At 32.8% G+C, this 19358-nt stretch overlaps 2 protein-coding genes and 1 non-coding gene across 3 annotated transcripts; 1 reads left to right on the top strand and 2 right to left on the bottom strand.

The window, feature by feature from the left end:
* Positions 1–1986: 1986 nt before the first annotated feature.
* LOC131655994 (uncharacterized) lies at positions 1987–5771 on the bottom strand. The gene is made up of 6 exons (XM_058925784.1): positions 5313–5771; positions 5018–5214; positions 4740–4820; positions 3461–3721; positions 3044–3121; positions 1987–2961 (listed from the first exon to the last, which is right to left on the bottom strand). The coding sequence occupies exons 1-6, from the start codon at positions 5428–5430 to the stop codon at positions 2611–2613; spliced, it is 1086 nt and encodes a 361-aa protein (XP_058781767.1). The 5' UTR covers positions 5431–5771; the 3' UTR covers positions 1987–2610.
* A 6579-nt stretch (positions 5772–12350) lies between these two features.
* TRNAL-CAA (transfer RNA leucine (anticodon CAA)) lies at positions 12351–12434 on the top strand. Its single transcript has one exon. It is a non-coding gene; the product is annotated as a tRNA-Leu (tRNA).
* Positions 12435–13482: 1048 nt separating this feature from the next.
* LOC131655993 (superoxide dismutase [Fe] 3, chloroplastic-like) lies at positions 13483–16695 on the bottom strand. Its single transcript, XM_058925783.1, has 9 exons — positions 16539–16695; positions 15941–16057; positions 15691–15768; positions 15136–15327; positions 14720–14891; positions 14309–14382; positions 14202–14228; positions 14057–14080; positions 13483–13976 (listed from the first exon to the last, which is right to left on the bottom strand). Exons 2-9 carry the CDS (start codon positions 16034–16036, stop codon positions 13851–13853), a joined length of 789 nt encoding a protein of 262 aa, XP_058781766.1. The 5' UTR covers positions 16037–16057; positions 16539–16695; the 3' UTR covers positions 13483–13850.
* Positions 16696–19358: the final 2663 nt, after the last annotated feature.

Genomic DNA, 19358 nt, shown 5'->3' with positions numbered 1-19358 from the left:
CTCAATTATCCTCACTTGCAACATAATCCTCGTCAACATTACCATGACCACTGATTTCTTCAACATTTCCACCATTAACTTAAACATTTTGATCATCAGCTACATTACCATCACCACTAATTTCTTTAAAATTTTCATCGTTAACTCCAACATTATGATCATCAACAACATTAAAATCACCAATCATTTCATCATTATCCTATGACATCTTTGGCAAACTACAGCACATCATTATCACTATTCAAGGGTCTAAGACCACAAGAAAAGTTGAACTTAGGATTCCAATACCACATACAGCTCATGTCTTTATAACCCTCACTTTTAATCAAACTCTCTAAATTCATGTATGACATGTAATCAACATCCCACTACCAATTCATCTCAGATACATCTCCATCAACGTACCACTTAACATGTTCAAGAACTAGTTTCCCCTTATGGTGTATTCTTACATTAACCTTATGACTCTTAGTTAGCCTGAAAATTAATCGAATAACATTGAAATAAATTAACATGCAATGGGACCACAACTTAACATTAAATAAAGATGGTGGACCACAACATACAAATAAAATAAGAAAATTGTTGGGACCACAAGTTAACATAGAAAAATCATGGTGGACCACAAGTTAACATATTAATGACACAACAAAACAAGTGGGACATGGTGACACTCCAAAGGGGACAACAAAACATACCTTAAATAGAACTTCACTTCTTCACTGCTATGAAAATGCCTCTTGCTTATCTTCGTGAACTTTGATTCCCAAGAAACAATGGTTACTTATATGTTAGACATGCGAGCTGCAAGCAGTCGTAGATGGTGATTGAACTTCATTTCGCCTGAGCAACAATGGTGAACTGAAGAGAAGGAGAAGAGGGTTAGTATTATTCATTTTTTTCCAAAAAATAGGGATTAAGGAAATGTTTCTTTTTGCAAATTAAAGTTACCATAATATTTATATAAATTGGAATATAAAACATTTTTAGTAATTTACAAAATGAAAAACAAATAGTTTTAATTAAAAATAAAATAAAATCTGATTTGGCTCCACTATATCAATTCCACGTCATTAATGAGGACAGTTGTGCAAAATTAGAGGGAAACCAACTAACTCCTAGCAGTTGTGAAGTTGAGGGACCAAAAACTTATTTTTAAAAACATGGTAAAGTGCGTCGAAGATGCATCACCAAAAATTTTCAAAAACAATTTTGAATTTTCATATATGTGAGTCACGAGTAGGGATGTCAATTTGGCCCATCCCCAATGGGTACCCACAAAAAACCCCATATCGGGTAGGGTAAATACCCATAAAAATGGGTATGGGCACGGGCACGGGTAATTACCCATTAAAATATGCGGGTATGAGTGCGGGTACGGGTACCTTACTACCCAACCCGCCCCATACCCACACTACATATTTCTATAATGTCATTTATATTATTATATAAAAATGCATGATTCTGAATTTTTTTAAAAATATATCGCTATTAAATCATTACACATTTTAATAAAAGTGTTTATTTGTTTCTTAACTCAACAATAACATACATAATTTTTTCAATATTGTTAAAAAGACTTAAATTATATGATATTTTGTAATTAAACGATTTAATTTTACTATAAATGCAGATAAACGGGTACGGGTATGGGCATTGAGGTACCCACAAGGTACGAGTACGGACATGAATATTGATACCCACGCGGAATTATTTGTTTCTTAACTCCTTTATGTGGCTCGCTAAGTTCTCTTTTTAATTATTTTATAGCATCCTATGTCTAATGTGAAGCCAATTAAGTACAGATTCTTTTGCTAAGTTTGGACCTGTGGTTGACTTTCTTTGGGGCGTGTGTATCTCCCCAAAAAAAAAACTCACCAGATACAGTCCCGTTAGGTTCGGCTTTTCGCTAATTGTTTAATCAAAAGACCAACTTTACAATCTATCCTTTAGAGTTAAGATAAATAACAGGTCATTTGTAGCAAAAGATCCCAAGCATAACATCACGTGGGCTACGACAACAAAATAGATAAACAATCAATTATTTATAGAACAGTTGGGAAAATATGCCATTCTCTTTGGATCTACCTAAGATGGAAAATGGAATCAAATTTTATTAACTTGTCTCCTATCTTCCTAATTTACTTTAAATATACACCAACCATGCAATAAAATCCGTATAGATTCTCCTGAAATGTTCAAATTTGCCAACCAAAGGTTAACTTGTGCTGCAATATCCCTAAACAAGTGAATGACATTAGGCATCTGATATTCTTTTTTAATACAAAGCTAAATAAATAAAGGGTCGACTTTATAATAAAAAAATAATGACACGATGGAAGATGCATAACACATATAAGCAATAACAAAGCTGAGCATATGCATAACATCAATGCCTCTATCTCAACATCAACACAAATTTACAAGCTGCTATTTAGATTACTAGCTAAAAGCTTGGTGTTTCAAGCCACGTGTCGGCCTACCGTAATAACAAGATATTGCTGATTTGAAATAGCTACTCAAAAGTAGCCAGCTGTGTGTGCGCGCACAGTCAGCAGCAAAATATAGTACACCTAGCATTCCCTGATAAAACAAAATACCATTATCAGTTTACGTTGGACGAGAAGATTTCCGAGTAACTCTTCTCAAATCAGGGACAGCTGATGATGATTGAGACGCACTAGTGCCTGCTATATCTGCTTCGTGAGTTCTACGTAGTCTAGTAGTCCTTGTCTGTGCACGTCCATTGTCGTGCTGGCTTCCTCTATGTTCATTGAGCTCATCCTGATTGCTGCATCCAACTCCATCATCAACAATCATATTGGCTCTTCGCTTCTTTCCTTTAGAACCAGTAGCTCTTTGGCTTTGACTAGGTCCATTGTCATCTTCAGTCTGTACGTATTCTGCTTTGGGTATTGTAAATGGCCATGAAGTGCCACAACTTGGGCAAACTTTTGCAGCCTAAACACCAGTGAATCGAAGCATTAAGACAGACAGGAACTCCACATTTATAAGATGGTAAAAATTGAGCTTGACTTCATACCTTTATCTGGGAGAAAAGTTGCTTCAGGCAGTAGTGATGAATTCGTACAGTACAATTTTCATTTTTGCACAACTCTGCCTGTTATGCAATGACCGATGAATTGTCAGACGTAGAAATAGCAACAATGTGGGGTAAGTACGCCAGGTACTAACTACATATTACAAATTTTCCATATTTGTTCCTTGTAATAGAAACAACTTGTTAATGACGTTTTAAATGTGATCAATAAATAAGTAAATAACCAAATCAGTAATCTTTTTCAACATTTTCCCTACAATTTCCATGGTACAGAATATTGGAAACCCAACAGAAAGAGTAAATATAAAAAACTATGCTGATTCAAAATAACTACAACCAATGATGTGAAAAGGGAAAAAAAACTGAGAGTAAGACAGTAAAAATGTAAAGAGGGACAACCTTAATTCCAGCTTCATTGCAAACTTGACAGGATGGAACATCATTACTTCGAAACCAACTGCGGAGATCAAGGAATGATTTTACACCAAGTCTAACATCACCATCTGTGGTCAAATAAAGCCACGAGTCTCTCACAAGTTCATGTAGAGTTTTTTCCTTTTGAGACAAATTAAAACTCTTAAATGCATATGGCACTTGTGATTGGCTTCCTTGAGATTGTTGTTGGCCCCCTTGAGGCTCTGAACCAGTCACAGTTGTGATCTGCACATAGACCATGAAATTTGTATACTATTGTCAACAACCATAAACTCGTGAGTTGTATAGAAGATTTTCATATAACAATAGAACTGCAACTGCATGGGTCTATATCACTCTAACTCTATAGGTGTTACAACATATTTCAGAGCTGTGTTTAAAAAAAAAAAAACTCTATTGAAGAGCCAGTACCATAAAGCATGCATTTTCACAATAACATCAAGGTTGTAAATCCCGGATAGCATCCCCCAAAACTGGGTAGCAGTATAGCACAAAATGACAATCCTAATTGATGAAGAGAGACAACAAGTGGTGGGCCTGTGTTATGTAGTATAAAGGCAATTGCCCTCACAAAGCCAAATAAGTTCATGTGAATATATTTAATAGTTTTGCTGTGCCCTCATAAAGGTAAAATATATGAATGAATTATAAGAGAACTATTTATGATAATTTTGACAAAGAAAATTCATACAGCATTTTCAGAATATGTAAATGACAATTGTAATTGTATAAGCTTTGCTATTTTGGAGTTTTTTTTTCCCATAAGATTATATACTACATACTTTGTAAAAGTTTATACTGTAATGTTTTTCTTCATAAAAATGTATAGAATGTTTTCTAGACCCGCCATTGAGACAACGTGTAAATTCTCAACATGAGCTGGGAAGAAGACTTTGCAATCAAAGGTCCTCCCAGTCATTAAACAAGAGCGAAAGAAGTATATAGAATCCAAGTTTTATGACATGAGAATTGGCAATGTTTATCAGAGGAAAACTAGGAGTTATGTAATAAGACAAGTTACATAGTTTACAATTTATTGCACATATTAACAAGTAGATTCTCACTAATTAGGGATGCTTGGCCCTGTCCACCTACCAAAAAAGTCTCGTGTATCTATTTTGTAAATTGCAAGTGCTTTACATTGATATGTTTGATCATACTTCACAGTATCAAAGGCTAGTAAATTAAATCAAAACTTAACTTCTGATGAGCAGAAAAATGAAGGCAGGTGAAAATGTATAACCTGGCTATCCAAATTAAGATTGAGAGCACCAATGGTGGAGATAAAACCATTTGCAGAGCCATCTTGAACTATCGCTTCAATCTGTTGTTTTCCATTAAAAGAACATAATAAGTTAGTCTCAAGATGTCATAATATCAAGCACCAAACTACTAAACTGAACAACCAAATGATATTGTTCAAATAGAAACATGCATATTCAAAAACTTCCCCAGTATCTCTTCTCCCTATCAATATCTAATGGACATGCGCAAAACAGAGGCAAGTTCAACTACACTTACAATGGCCTTATAAAAAGCAATTTGCGGAACAGTATACTTTGTCCCGAGCTTCGATTGTTCATCCGAAACAGTATTAACAACCCCATAATAAACTTGGCCATCATATTGATCAATGCAGGCACGCAACTCAAAATTAGCACAAGTCAGAGCCTTGTTTATTGCCAGAATAAACGCATCAAATAGCCGACGATCAGTGCCTATACAATAACAAACCAGTACAACCAAATTCAATAACCAATGAAACACAAATAGTACCAATAGAAACTAAAAACTAGAAAAATGGAAAATAAAAAACCTGGACTTTTCTTAGTGAGGTCCTCAAACATGGAGTGCAAGTCTTTCTCCTTGAGTGGGCCCCGTGACAAAAGAGCTTGAACTATGACATGGTGTGTTGGGCTTAAACCACCCGACATGAGAAACCCTAATGTGGAATCAACTTTGAGGAAATTAGGGTTTGGAATTTATCTAAAATCTGCTAGATTTTTTGAAGAATGAAAAGTGATTGGTTAAAGTTTTGAAGGATTTGAATGATGGAGCAGCAAGGTTTTAGTCGAAGACGGAGAATGAGCGGTGCGAGTGGTGCCGGAAAAGGAGAAATTAGGGGTTAGAGAAGTTGAAGTGTTTAGGTTGCCGAAAATAAGTGAGGAAAAGAGAGGGAAAACAAATAAGGATATTTGTCGCCGAAAATTTGGGGGAAATAAATATGGCTCTGGCGGGACAGATAACACTGGAAAACAAAACGAACAAGTTACTCCCACTTCTTTTCTTCTTCATTTTTTTTTAGTTTTCTTAATAAATAAATAAATAATAAATTTTGTTATTTTATAAAGGAGTGGCAAACAAGAGAATTTCTCAACCAATCACATAGTCTTCTTACGCACCACTGAATTGATCATTTTGCTCTCGTGTTTCCGTTGGTGCATCTCCGAAAGCACCTCTTTTTTTTTACCGTTGTTCTGTTCCGTAGATGCGCCTACGGAAGTTTTTCGTAGATGCATCTATGGAATCAACCCAGACCCAGAAAACCAGAGCAGAATAATTTTTAACCATGAAAGACATTGCATTGATTCATTGATTAATCGGTATTACAGAGAAAATTAAGAAAAATAAGAGATCTAAGAAATAATAACGGTTAAGACAATGTCATACATTCCATGCATCATTTGAATGAAATCAATGTCGTATTTCACTTCATCCCACCAACGTTCCATTTTTTCGGTTTCAAACGAGGTCCTTGTTCTAAGCCTCTGGATCCTTTTGATTTCTTCTCCGGGTTTGTACTCCCCCTCTAAAAAAGACATGATAGTCCTTTCGAGTTGGTTGAAGGAATGAATGTTCCAAAACTTCACCGACGCGGGGGGTTTGACGGGAGAGAAAATGACATGCCCTTCCCTTATGTTGTATTTCGGTTCAGGATCGGGACGCTTCATGCGATACACTTTTGTGTTTGTGTTTAGGGTTTATGCTTGTGTGTAATGAAAACCTAGAAACCCCAAATTTATAGAAGCCTTTGGAGACTATGGACCACACAATATCTGTCACAGAATGTTCCGTAGATATATCCACGGAAGGGGCATAGATTTCTCCTTTCCGTAAATGCATCTACGGTAAAGACCTTTAATTTTCAATGTAACGCCCTTCCGTAGATGCATTTACGGTTAACACCTATAATTTTCAATGTAACACCCTTCCGTAGATGCATCTACAAAAGTTCTCCTCCTATTGTTTTATCAGAACAGAAAGCAGTAAACATCGCAATTTCTATACCGCACCACGTATTTGTTATTATCTAACATTTTCAACAAATGTTGCATCTCGCTCCTATCTCCCCTACTCGCCTTTTTATTGCGGTGTCGTTGATTATACACTTGCCTTATATTTGATATGTTGCGGGTTCCTTCCTTTTCAATGTGGCAAGTATATTTTTCAGTTGGATAAAATTCAAGGACATGTCTTTAATAGATGTCTTCTCAACCGGATTGAGCCGACCTGCAATAGGATGGCCTTGTAATTTTGCGCACAAATCATGATTATCCAAACCACAAACAACAAAGCATCTCACTTCGTGCTAGCCAACATGTAACAACGAATTTTAAATGAACACTCGCATTTTCTAGTACTCGTGTCGTCTCTTTTAAAATTCCTTAGAGGAGGATGGTATTTCCCGCTTCTTTCGCACAATATTGTTACAAACGGGTTTCTTCTTGCCGTACCATTATCCGATCTTCCTATAACCACACCAAAACCAAGGTTAGTTGTGTTCTTACGAATCCATGTTAGCATGCTTTCACGATCATCAAAGTCTTGCTTGCTACGAAAGTCACCTCCGACATATACCACATTTGCGACTACCCCATCGATACTCATACAAACATCGACAAAAGTAGCTAATTCTCTTGAAATATTATCAGGGTGCACCATACCTATTTTGTCAAAATCACACAGAATTACAAAATGCTGGAAAAAAACTGCAGGGACTATTCCGTAGATGCATCTACGAATGTGTTCATCTTCAACACTTTTCGTAGATGAATCTACGGAAGCTACGTAACTTTTTTGCTGAAAAAATCGTTGACAATGTGATTAATGTAGTGATTGAAAGTGATTATTTACCTGAAATTCAGACTCTTCTTGCTCCCTTTGATTTGTTGCACCAAAAAATTTAAGTGTTGGAGTGAAATAGGGTATTTATGATGTAGGGTTTTTAGGGTGTGGAGTATGAAAAGTTTGAAGAAATGAAATAATGGGGGAGTGGTCATTCTGGTTCAAACTATATTAGACACTTCCGTAGATGCATCTACGGAACAATGTGGCGCTAAGCTTTTCCGTAGATGCATCTACGGAAGCTTCCCTTAACTGATTTTTATATGTATTTTTTCCCCATATACATTAGTTTATTACGCTTTCGTAGATGCATCTACGAAAGGAATCAAATTTTTTCAAAATATGGGGTGCTTCCGGATGTGCATCTACGAAAGTTGTAGGCAAAATTGAAATTTGTGTGGTGAGTAAGATAACCATGGGGTGGGTTGAGAAATAGTCGCAAACAAAATGTCCATCCTGATCGTCGCAAAAATCTGGAAAAAAATAAGACGGAATGCATTAAGTATGTGAACTTAAAATTTTAGTTAGCTAAACAAAAAAATAGGATGGGGTGAGTCTCCAAGCATAGCACTCTTAAAACATAAAAATTAGAAATTTTATATTAACATTCAAATTTGGAAGGAAAAAAAAAAGAGCAGAAATAGTAATCGAAAGAAAAAAATGAGCAAAAATGGTAATGGTAGAGCGTGCGAATCTAAAACTTTGACTTATTTTTTCAAAATATGCGGACTAACAAATACGTTTGACGGATCAATCTCGTTTTGCCACGCTAATTTTATATAATTTTTTTTAGTTCTAATTATTGACTATTTTATTTTAGGTATCGTTGACAAATTAATAGTAAATGTTAAATTTACTTTTTTTAATTTAGAAAAAAATAATGAATAATAAAAGAAGTTTAATTTACTATATTTTAATCGTAATTTCTCCTTTGCAAATAAGTAATAATTAAGTGATTTTTTTATTTTTATTGTTAAGATATGGGTTAATCACAATTTTGTCCCCTATCATATAGGACGAATAAATAAAAAAACACAGATTTCATCTCTGTCGTTTCGAACCATGTACTATCATTTTGCCAACCAAATACTCAATTGTTCTTTTTTTGTTTTTTAACTACACTAAGATTAATTTAACATAAACATCTTATTAAATTGGATTATTCTAGATGTTGTACTCCTACTATTTATTGTTTAAAACGTTTTTCATGTTGTACAATTATCTTTCCAATTGATTTTAAATAAATGTTGTACTAAATTTTTTACAAATTTAATTTCTTTGCATTATTGTTTATATATTTTGTTTTAATTGATGGTAAATAATTAATAATTATAGAGTGAAGACTCATTTTGGTCCCTCACAAATATTACACGAGTCAAATTAGTCCTCACAAAAAAATTGACCCAACTTAATTCCTTACAAAATTTAACCGGATCATATTAGCCCTTCTGCTAATATTTTTCTCAAATCTGTTTTTCCTACTTCTAAATCGGTTCTTTTCATACTTTTAAACCGTGACTGGACTGACACGTTGAATTATTTTTTTATTTTTTATTTCTTAAATACTAAATTATGTTTTATTTTTTATTTTGTTTTTAAATAGTTATCAATGAATAATATCAAAAAAGTCAAAATTGTTTCTTATAAAGTAATTTTTAAACACGTAATTTCCATGATTTCTACTAATATTAACAAATTCTATACATAAATTTTTACATATGAGGTCTCAAATCCAAGTCCCTTCAAGTTAAATGATTTTCACTATACAACTAGACAAATTAATTTCTATCGTTAATAAAATGACTATCATTTACAACTAAAAAAACAATTTCTATTGGTAGTAAAGTGACTATTATTTACAACAAGACAAATCAATTTTTATTTTTAATAAAGTGACTATCATTTACAACTAGACAAATCAATTTATATTGTTAGTAAAGTGATTATCATTTACAACTAGATAAATCAATTTCTATTGTTAATAAAGTGATTATCATTTACAACTAGACAAATCAATTTCTACGGTTAGTAAAGTGACTATCAATAACAACTAGACAAATCAATTTCTATTGTTAGTAAAGTGACTATCATTTACAAATAGACAAATCAATTTCTATTGTATTAAATTCACTGTCATTTAATCTGAAGAGACTTACTTAGGTTCGAGACCATATTGATACAAAATTTGTATTTTTTGTTTTAAATTTAGAATTGTTTAAGATTACCACATGGGTCTGAGTTCAACTCCTTATAAGAGACAATTTTGACCTTTTTATATTATTAATTTATAATTGTTTAAAAATGAAATTAAAAATAAAAATCAATTTAGTATTTAAAAAATGAAAAAATAAATAAAATCCAACTTGGCAGTCCAGTCACGGTTTAAAACTAGGAAAAACCCGATTTGAAAAAAATATTAACATAAGGACTAATACTATCCGGTTAAATTTTATAAGTGATTAAATTGGATCTATTTTATTGTGAAAGACTAATTTGACTCGTGTAATATTTATGAGCGACTAAAATGAGTCTTTACTCTTAATTATATTAAACTAAAACTAAAATATGTCAACTAAACAAATGTATAAATATTAACTAAACAAGTAATATAATACACCAAACAAATAAATAACAACGTTGACTAATATATGTTACTTAATTTATTTAAATTAACTAATTTATTTATTTATTTATTAAATATTATATTAATCTTTGAAAAATAGTAAAGGAATTAACGTTTTATTACTAAATACATAAATAAATATTATTTTAAAATAAATATTGAAATATATAAATATGTATTAGCTATTTTTAAATAAATATGTTGAAGTAATTATGTAGAAAATATTTATTTACTTTTAGTTTACAATAATTATTTACTTTTTTAGTATAATATATTTTAATTTAATATAATTAATGATGGTCTACTTTTTGTATAATATATTTGGAAATTATATATATATATATATTCAAAAATAATTCTTTCAGCTGGTTAAAATTAATTTGGAAAAATAATATAATAGAGAAAGAAATTAAATAGCTTAGTTGGTAAGGGTGATGTGGTCAAGATTGGATGGTCTTGTGTTCATGTCTCACTTAAGATGATTTTTTTAGAATTATTAGATATTTTGAATTTTAACAATTTAATAAAAATAAATTAATAAAAATAAAAAAAATAAATAAAGGGTTATTACGTTGAATTAAAAAGAATTTAAAATATAAAAAAATAATTCCACGTCAGCATATCAGCATTCCACGTAATAATAAAATCATTCAAAAAGTCAACAAAGCAGCGCCACATCATAATTTTTGTTGATCACTTTTGAGATTCGCCATATATGACAGGGACAAAATAGTGATTAACTCTTATTTTATTGACCAAATATATTTATAAGTATTTTAAATTTGATGTTTTAATCGGTTTGATCTTTTAGATATTTTAATTCTAAAACAATTCTTTAAATATCGACTGATAAACTAATCAAGGTAACTTCTAAAATATTCTCATTTTCGCAAAGAGGCTTCAAAGAGAGACATATGGCTTAACGTGTGATAAAAGTCTTCGAGACTATGAATATCGTTCTGAGATAGACCATTTAGGATTGCAATATATACAATTGTTATCTGGTCGCACTTTTAGAATCTTTTTTTTTACCATTAAATTGTATTGTATCTCGTCGCAGGAAATTTACATCGCAAACATATTAAACGGTCTTTAGCATTCTACGGCTGAAAGATAGCGAGGACAAAGTTGAATATGTGAGTGATCACTGCATAGATGCACGCAGTCAATCAGGGGGAATTTGAATGTTAAAGCAAAATGGTAGTAACATTGTAACTGTCGTGCATGATGTCTTTATGGATATAATTACTATTAAGTTATTATCGGGAATTTCCTCTTGGTATGCAACTAGAATTTATGCTAGTCTCGTGTACACTTCTCGTCTTGATCTGTGGCTTCACCTCATTGACCAGAGAAACATTGTTGATGGTCCTTGGATGTTGATTGGAAACTTTGATCATATCATTCATCCAAGTGAAAAAAATGAGGTAATTTTAATCATTATACGGCAGATTCTTTGTTGAATGTCATTGATAAACGTAGTTTAGTTGAAATAGACATGATCGGTGAAAAATTATCTTGAAATAGACCTTGTACTAGTCATCAAATGGTCTATCGCAAGTTGGATAGTCTTAGCATTGCATCATGTGGAGGTGTTTTCAAAGACTATATAGCTAACTATGTTGGTTTTTATGCTTCTAATTTCAGGGAGTGGCTTGGGTGACTTTGATAACTTTGCTTGGCATGATAGATGAATGGATAATTAGTGAATATTATTTTAGTGTGAAAAAATAAATTGTGAACCAAAGTTATCAAAGTTATGATAACATAAAGTCATTAAAACCTAGTCCCTAATTTCGATATTTCCTTTACTTTTCAATTCATGCTTAGGTCATGAGATTTATAAATAATGCTCCTTTAAAACTTTTTATTACTATTGATTAAGAATAATATGTATGTGCTCACTTTATGATATTCAATTCACTTAAATGTTAATAAGACAATTTTTTTCTTCTCATTTAATCAAATAAAATAAGCTTATATTTTTCTCTATCTTTCTTTCAACTTTTTTATCTAACAACTAAAACCCGTCATTTCTCATACACTTATCAAACATTGAGCATGTTGTTAGGTATTTTAGATATGAATTTAAAATCTTTAACATCTGTCAGGATGGCCGAGTGGTCTAAGGCGCCAGACTCAAGTTCTGGTCTTCGAAAGAGGGCGTGGGTTCAAATCCCACTTCTGACATTTTATGCAAAATTAATTATTTTTCCGCTAGTATGGATGACTCAGCTATGACTATGAGTCTTACTGAAGAAGTCCAACACTCTTTGACTCAATAGGTGACGAGGGAAGAAGTTATTTATGCGTTGAATCAAATGCACCCTTTCAAGACGCCTGGCGCTAATGGATTGCAGGATATTTTCTTGAAATATTTTTGGCATACAGTTGGGGATGATGTTGTCCAACCTATATCATATGTTTTTGTGACAAGTAACTTTCACTCCTCTCTTTCTAAGACTCTTATTACATTAATTCCTAAGGTAGACTTCCCCAAAAATTCTAAGGAGTTTAGGCTCATTAGCTTGTGCAACACTATTTACAAGTTTATTACGAAGATTATAGTTAACAAATTGCGGCATTATCTAAATCAGATAGTTGGATCCTTCCAAAGTAGTTTTTTCCTGGTAATGGGACAACTGATAATGTCATTATCCTCCAAGAAACAATTCATTCTATGCGTTAAACTAAAAAGAAAAAAGCTCAATAGGTGTTCAAAATAGATCTTGAGAAGGCATATGATCATGTTAGTTGGGATTTCTTAGAATTTTGTTTGAAGTCAAACAGGTTTCCTCCCATTATTAAATTGATCAAGCATTGTGTAACCATCTCCTCTGTCTATTTTTTGGAATGAAAGACGGCTACCAAATTTTGTTCTCACTAGAGGATTACGGCAAGGTGACATTTTTCACCCTATCTCTTTGTTATTTGCATGGAATTGTTGTTGCACACAATCATCAGGGCAGACGATGAAGATCGTTGGAAACCTGTCAGATTATCTCGTAATTAACCACCTCTATCACATTTATTTTTTGTCGATGGTGTTCTACTGTTTGCGAAATGGTTTGGAAAGTTGGTTATTTGGGGAATTATTTTGAATATTTTGAAAATTTAGGTTATTTAGATAAAATATTCTAAATATTATTTAAAAGATGCATAAAATAAAAAACTGGTTGAACCAATCATAATTCAGCCCAACTCAATTTGGATTGACCAAACTGTGATTCAAATGAGATCTAACCAATAGAATAACTGATTTTTAAAATATTGACCAACTAATAAGAATTGAACAATGTGACTATAATGTCAAACAACGTGCACCTTTTCTCTATCTCAATATACATTGAAACATCCTTGTCTCCTACTCTAAGTTCACTAGATCCCTTCAGACTACAGATTTTCCTCAGTCCTACACTAACACAGCAAAAATAGATAACCAGAAAGAAGCACATGGGGCACAGTGAATGTTTTAGTTAAATAATGACTTATCCACTTTTTCATTTCTGGCTATATGACCAAACTCACGATAAGTGAAACCTTTGAATTCTATATAAGCTTACTTAAGATGCCATAACATTCCAAGTACTGTAATCATTCAGCATTTCATGCAACAGGAATTTTAGGTTCTCCCAAATTCACAAAAGCCTCTCCCCATGTCAATCGTTCCGTTGCAGCATTCCAAGACACAAGGTGGTTGAGAAATACATTCACATACTCTGCTCTGTTATTCTGTCCAAAAGTTGCACGACACGAGGATTGTTAAGTTAATGTTTATGGAAAATAAGAGACAATATATGATGGTTACATACCTTGTAATCCAGATAGTATGCATGCTGCAGTGAAGTGAAAAAAAAAATGTCAGTGATGACTAACATAAAGCTTGTTGCGATGTAATTATAATGTGCATCCACATGTTCTTTTTTAGTTGTAGGAAAGGGAGAGAGCTAATCATACCTCCCACAAATCCAAATTGATAATTGGCTGCATGAGAAAAGATTATTAGCTCAATTTCCGATATTAAAACAGACAAATTTTATAAATGAAAGGGAGAAATAACTTACTATGTCATTCCACACAATTGGGCAAATGGAGTTTGAAGTTTTAACAATGGCTAGTCGTTTCTCTTCTCTCTTCACTAAAACAACCAGCAAATATTTGCAACAATCAATTATTCGCAATATGAAAGCAAAATGTCCAACGATAAGGTTTCGTTTAAGATAGTACACATCGACAACGGAACAGTCTGAGAATGCAATTGTTCTAGAACTAAACCAGCTAGTGACAAAAGAAACGAGAATTTAACAATGCAGAAAAACAAAAACTAGGTTCTTATCTTACATTTATTTTAGATATATGCTTGTTATAAGAGAAATCCAATGATTTCATGGCATTAAGATAATATGGGATTTGAATAACTTATGCATTAGTTTAGCAAGATAGGAGAAGAGGGAACCAATTTGGAAAGGACTTACAAACTAGCCAAACCCAGCCAGAACCAAACAATGTCAGTGCAGCTTCTGTAAACTTCTCTTTGAAATTCGTAAATGATCCAAAATCCTTTTCAATCTGTTTTAGGAGTCCTAGTATGGGCTTATCACCCCCTCCCGGTTGCATGGATTCCCAGAAGAAGTCATGATTCCAAACCTGTGTGGAAATAGTTAGGTATAACAATTCACATAGGCATCATTTGAATATAAAAGCGCACAGCAGCCACAATTGTAATTTTGTGATTATTAAAGGGGTTAATATTATCAACACTGAAGAGTGTATTTCCTATTTTTATTATGCAATATAAACTTGAGCATTTTGAATAGTTTTATATGAATAAGCAAGAAGCTTCAGATTCATGACTTTAAAATATCCAGTAAGCTATCAATTTAATTATTACCTCAGCTGCATTATTGAATTCAGGCGAGGGATTGCCATTGTTGTATGTCACTTTGACTAGTTCATCCAAGGTATAACCATAAAGTATATCATCCTTTGCCAGTTGTTTGTTCAAACCTTCAATAAAATTCCGATGATGCTCCCCCCAGTGTATGTCAATTGTCTTCTTACTCATGTATGGCTCTAATGCATCCTATGAATATTGAAGCAACAAATGAAGTTACAATTATGATATGAAGCTATGTAAAAAAATTGAGTTTGATAAAGGTTGGACTTAATTGTATTTTTCATCATGAATATCACCTTCGATGTCATTTTGTTATCAATCACTAATGTTTTTCTCAATTCTAGTTTCTTTCTTGGTCATTCTAATCGTTAAAAAATCGGAATAACTATGTAACCATCTAAAATAAAGCTGAATATGACAATGCAACCTATGACTGCAATGATTTCTTAGATAAGCATAGTGCAGCACTCAACTAATCCAAGTATATAGGTTAAAACAGTATATCTCCAAATAAAAACATGGATTCAGCTAACTATATGGTTCACATACATGTTCGTAAGGAGGGGTCTTCAAGCCATAATATGCAGTGATTTTTGAAGATCTGGACAACACACCAAACCTCTTTTTCTGCATAAATACAATTGAGAAAGCAACATACCAGCAAAAATCAGAATTTTTTTGCCACTTACCATACAGAATATATATCACATGAAGAATCAGAAAAAAGAGAAAAAAAAATACACTAGTTAAAAAGGGAAATTAATCAGCATGGAAATGAATATGAACCCAAGTAATTTACCCGGTGAAGAAGCTTTGGAATCTTGAATTTTGTAGATAAGTCTGCTGAAATGAGATGAGAGCTAGTAGGAATAGGGTTGAAGTAACAGGAAGCCATTGCAATTTGCAACTCTATTCCCTAGCATTCATTTACATAAGAATATTAATTCATTATTAAGCATTCGATTGTACTACTAAAAGACAGCCATTGTAACCTAAACCTTAGATTTAACAAAACGGATAAAATTTTGTAAAATTTGGAAGAAAAGTTTACAAGGTTGCTAAGCTAAGCACAATTTAATAATGTTCACAGAACTGAAAGAAATGTTGTGGGTAAGACTGCAGTCATGTAGGCATTTAAACAAACAGTTGATATACAGCAAGTAGGTTCAAAACTGAAGTAGCCAAAATAGAAAGAAACGTCATCATTTACTGCTACCTCTACCAACTGCATTCTGAACTCAAATAATTAACAAAAACAGAAGAGGAAAAACAACAATAGTAACAGTAGAAGCAATGCACAAAACATGAAAAACAAAAGGACCCAAGTAGCTGAGGAAATAAAAGAAGAAAAAGTTTGATATAGAAAATAAAGAAAGAAAAGGGAAAAGGAAAATTACAAGATGCTGTGAACGACGCGGTAGAAAGGGGTGAAAGTGGAAGATGGTGGTGGTGATGTTTTGATGCAGCAAACAAGCTTCTCAAACTATTTGATGTTCGTGTCAGTAAGAGATAATGTAACCAGGGTTCAACTTCGATCCGACCGGACAGGACCCCGGTTCGGTTCAACAATAGTACTTTGATAAGCAATAGAATCTGTTTACATAAGCTATATATTATTTTAAAATAATTGTATATTAAATTTTAATATTTAATCAAATGTATTTTTTTGTAAGACAAAATTTTTAAGAAAAAAGAATAATGTCCAAGTTGACAACACAAAAATATTAATTTATAAAAAAAATTATAAATACAAATATATTTTATATATTTTTAAAGAGTCTATAAGAATCTGTCAAACTTATTAATTCACCCCCTCTTAGGTTGTATACTCAATACTTACATTTGACATTAGAGCATGTTAAGGTAACTTGCTCTTAAGATCTAGAGAAAGGCTTTCGCAAACCGTTTTTTAGAGACGGTGGTAGCAACATTAAACCTCTTTTGTTATGTGGTGAATATTATGATTTTTCGGAAGATCTGCATGAAAGCACATCTCGATGGACAAGGAGAAGAAGTTTGAGATGCTTTAGAAAATGATTTGTTCGTTCCGAAAAGTGTTGTCAATGGTGTTGGTTCAATAAAGATCAAAATTTTGTGGGCTCATGATGATAAGAAAAAAGTTCTCTATGAAAACAAAGCAAAGAATCTACTTCAAGCGACCCTAAGCATGGATAAATTTTTCCGTGTCTCTCAATGCAAAACAACGAAGGAAATATGAGACACTTTAGAAGTCACACATGAAGGCACGATAGAGGTAAAATATCTAAACTAAACATTTTATCACATGAATATGAAATGTTTATAATACAACCTCATGAATTTATTCTTGATTTGCAAAAGAGATTTAGTCATTTAACAAATTATTTGATGGCTCTCGATAAAACTTTTACAAAGAATGAATTAAATCTAATAGTGCTTAGATCTTTGACATCAGCTTAGCAACTAAAGATAACGATTATTTCGAAAAAGAAAAGTCTTTCAAAACAATATTCTACGACATTGTTCAGTAAATTTCAAGAACACGGGATAGAACTTGAAAAACTAGAAAGGCATGGAGATGAAACAAAAGAATTCAAAAAGTCTTGCATTAAAGACTAAATCATGATAACAATTAAGATGATGAGTCAACTAATGATGAAGATGGTGATCTAACCAAAAGGTTTGAAAAGTTCTTAAGAAAAGAAAGGAAAAAGGAGATCATTCAGAAAGAAGCACCAATAAGGAGGGTTACATGTTTTGAACGTGGAAAAAGAGGATATGTCAAGAGTGAATGTCTTACACTTGAAAAGAAGAACAAATTCAAAATCAAGAAGGACAAAAGACCAAAGAAAGTATATGTAGCATGGGATGACAATGAAATAAGTTCATCTTTAGATGAAGATCATGCAAACAAGACATTGATGACATCACATCATTCAAGTGATGAAGAACACCATGTTAGTGATTATGAATTTGATGATAGACCTTCATATGATGAATTGTAAAGTTCTTTAATGAATTACATGACGAATTTTTGAAACTTTCTAAAAAAAATTCAAAACAAAAGAAAAGTATTTTAAATCTAGAAAGTGGGGCTAATTTCACAAAACTGAAGTTAAACTTAATAAAAAATTCAACATGCAATAATTGTTATTCTTTTGAGTCAAAAATTGTGGAATTAAACCAAGTCATTGTCAAATATGAAAAATGGCAAATTGACTTAGATAATGTGTTATGTAGTCAATGATATTTGAATAATAAATGTGGACTTAGTTTTTCTAATTTTGATAAAGATAGTACAAGTCAAACTATCTTTGTAAAGGCTAGTAACAAATTCAACAATGAGGAATAAAAGAAAAACAAATTGTAAATCATCATAAAAGGCCTTATGATTGAAATAACTTTTATGTAAATAAAAGGAATCATACTTTTAGACCTACTTGTTTCTATTGCAATGAAAAAATAAGAAAATTTCTTCACCCACCTCCCAACCTTCTTGCCCACCCCTGGTGAATTTACCACAATACCCCTTGTTTCGGAAGTTCATTTCCGAAACTGTACTTTTTTTCTTAAAAAAGGTGTTTTCGGAAATGCATCTCCGAAAACGTGTTTTTTTTAATATAAAATATTGATTTCGGAGATGCATCTCCGAAATAAAGTTACTTTTTCAGAAAATGTGGTGTTTCGGAAGTTCATCTCCGAACGCACCCCCCTTGGGGAATTCGGAAATGAACTTCCGAAAATATGTCTGGACAAACGAAAATGAAAAACAACAACAATTCGCTTTATTTAATCGGGTGAAGATTACAACGATAATATTACATATAATTAAAGTTACATATTGTTGATCACAGGTAGGTGGGGATGAGTCAACATTTTGATAACATCGTCCGCCGATCTTTGAAGTTTCGCGTCCAACTCGATCGGGCCTTTCGAAGAAAATCGGTCGAACGTTGTCCACAAAACCGCCAAATCTTCGTCGTTCTTGATCTCAAAAGGTGTGAACTTAATGCCTCCCTCGTCGTTAAGCGATGGCGAGCGGTACTCGAGCTTGACAACCTTTCGATTCTCGGGATAGTGCAAAAGCGTGTTGAGCGACGGTATCAACTCCGCAAACGGCGTGTCGCGCGAGAAGCGAAATTGGAACGGCATCGGGTAGCCGGTTTCAAAGTAGACGAATGCTAGGTGGGGGTAGGTTTGTGTCATTTGTTAGCTTCCTTCCGAACCCAATCAAGCAA

The sequence above is a fragment of the Vicia villosa genome, linkage group LG3, assembly GCF_029867415.1.
Source record: "Vicia villosa cultivar HV-30 ecotype Madison, WI linkage group LG3, Vvil1.0, whole genome shotgun sequence".
NCBI lineage: Eukaryota > Viridiplantae > Streptophyta > Magnoliopsida > Fabales > Fabaceae > Vicia > Vicia villosa.
This window is presented reverse-complemented; position numbering and strand designations above follow the sequence as displayed.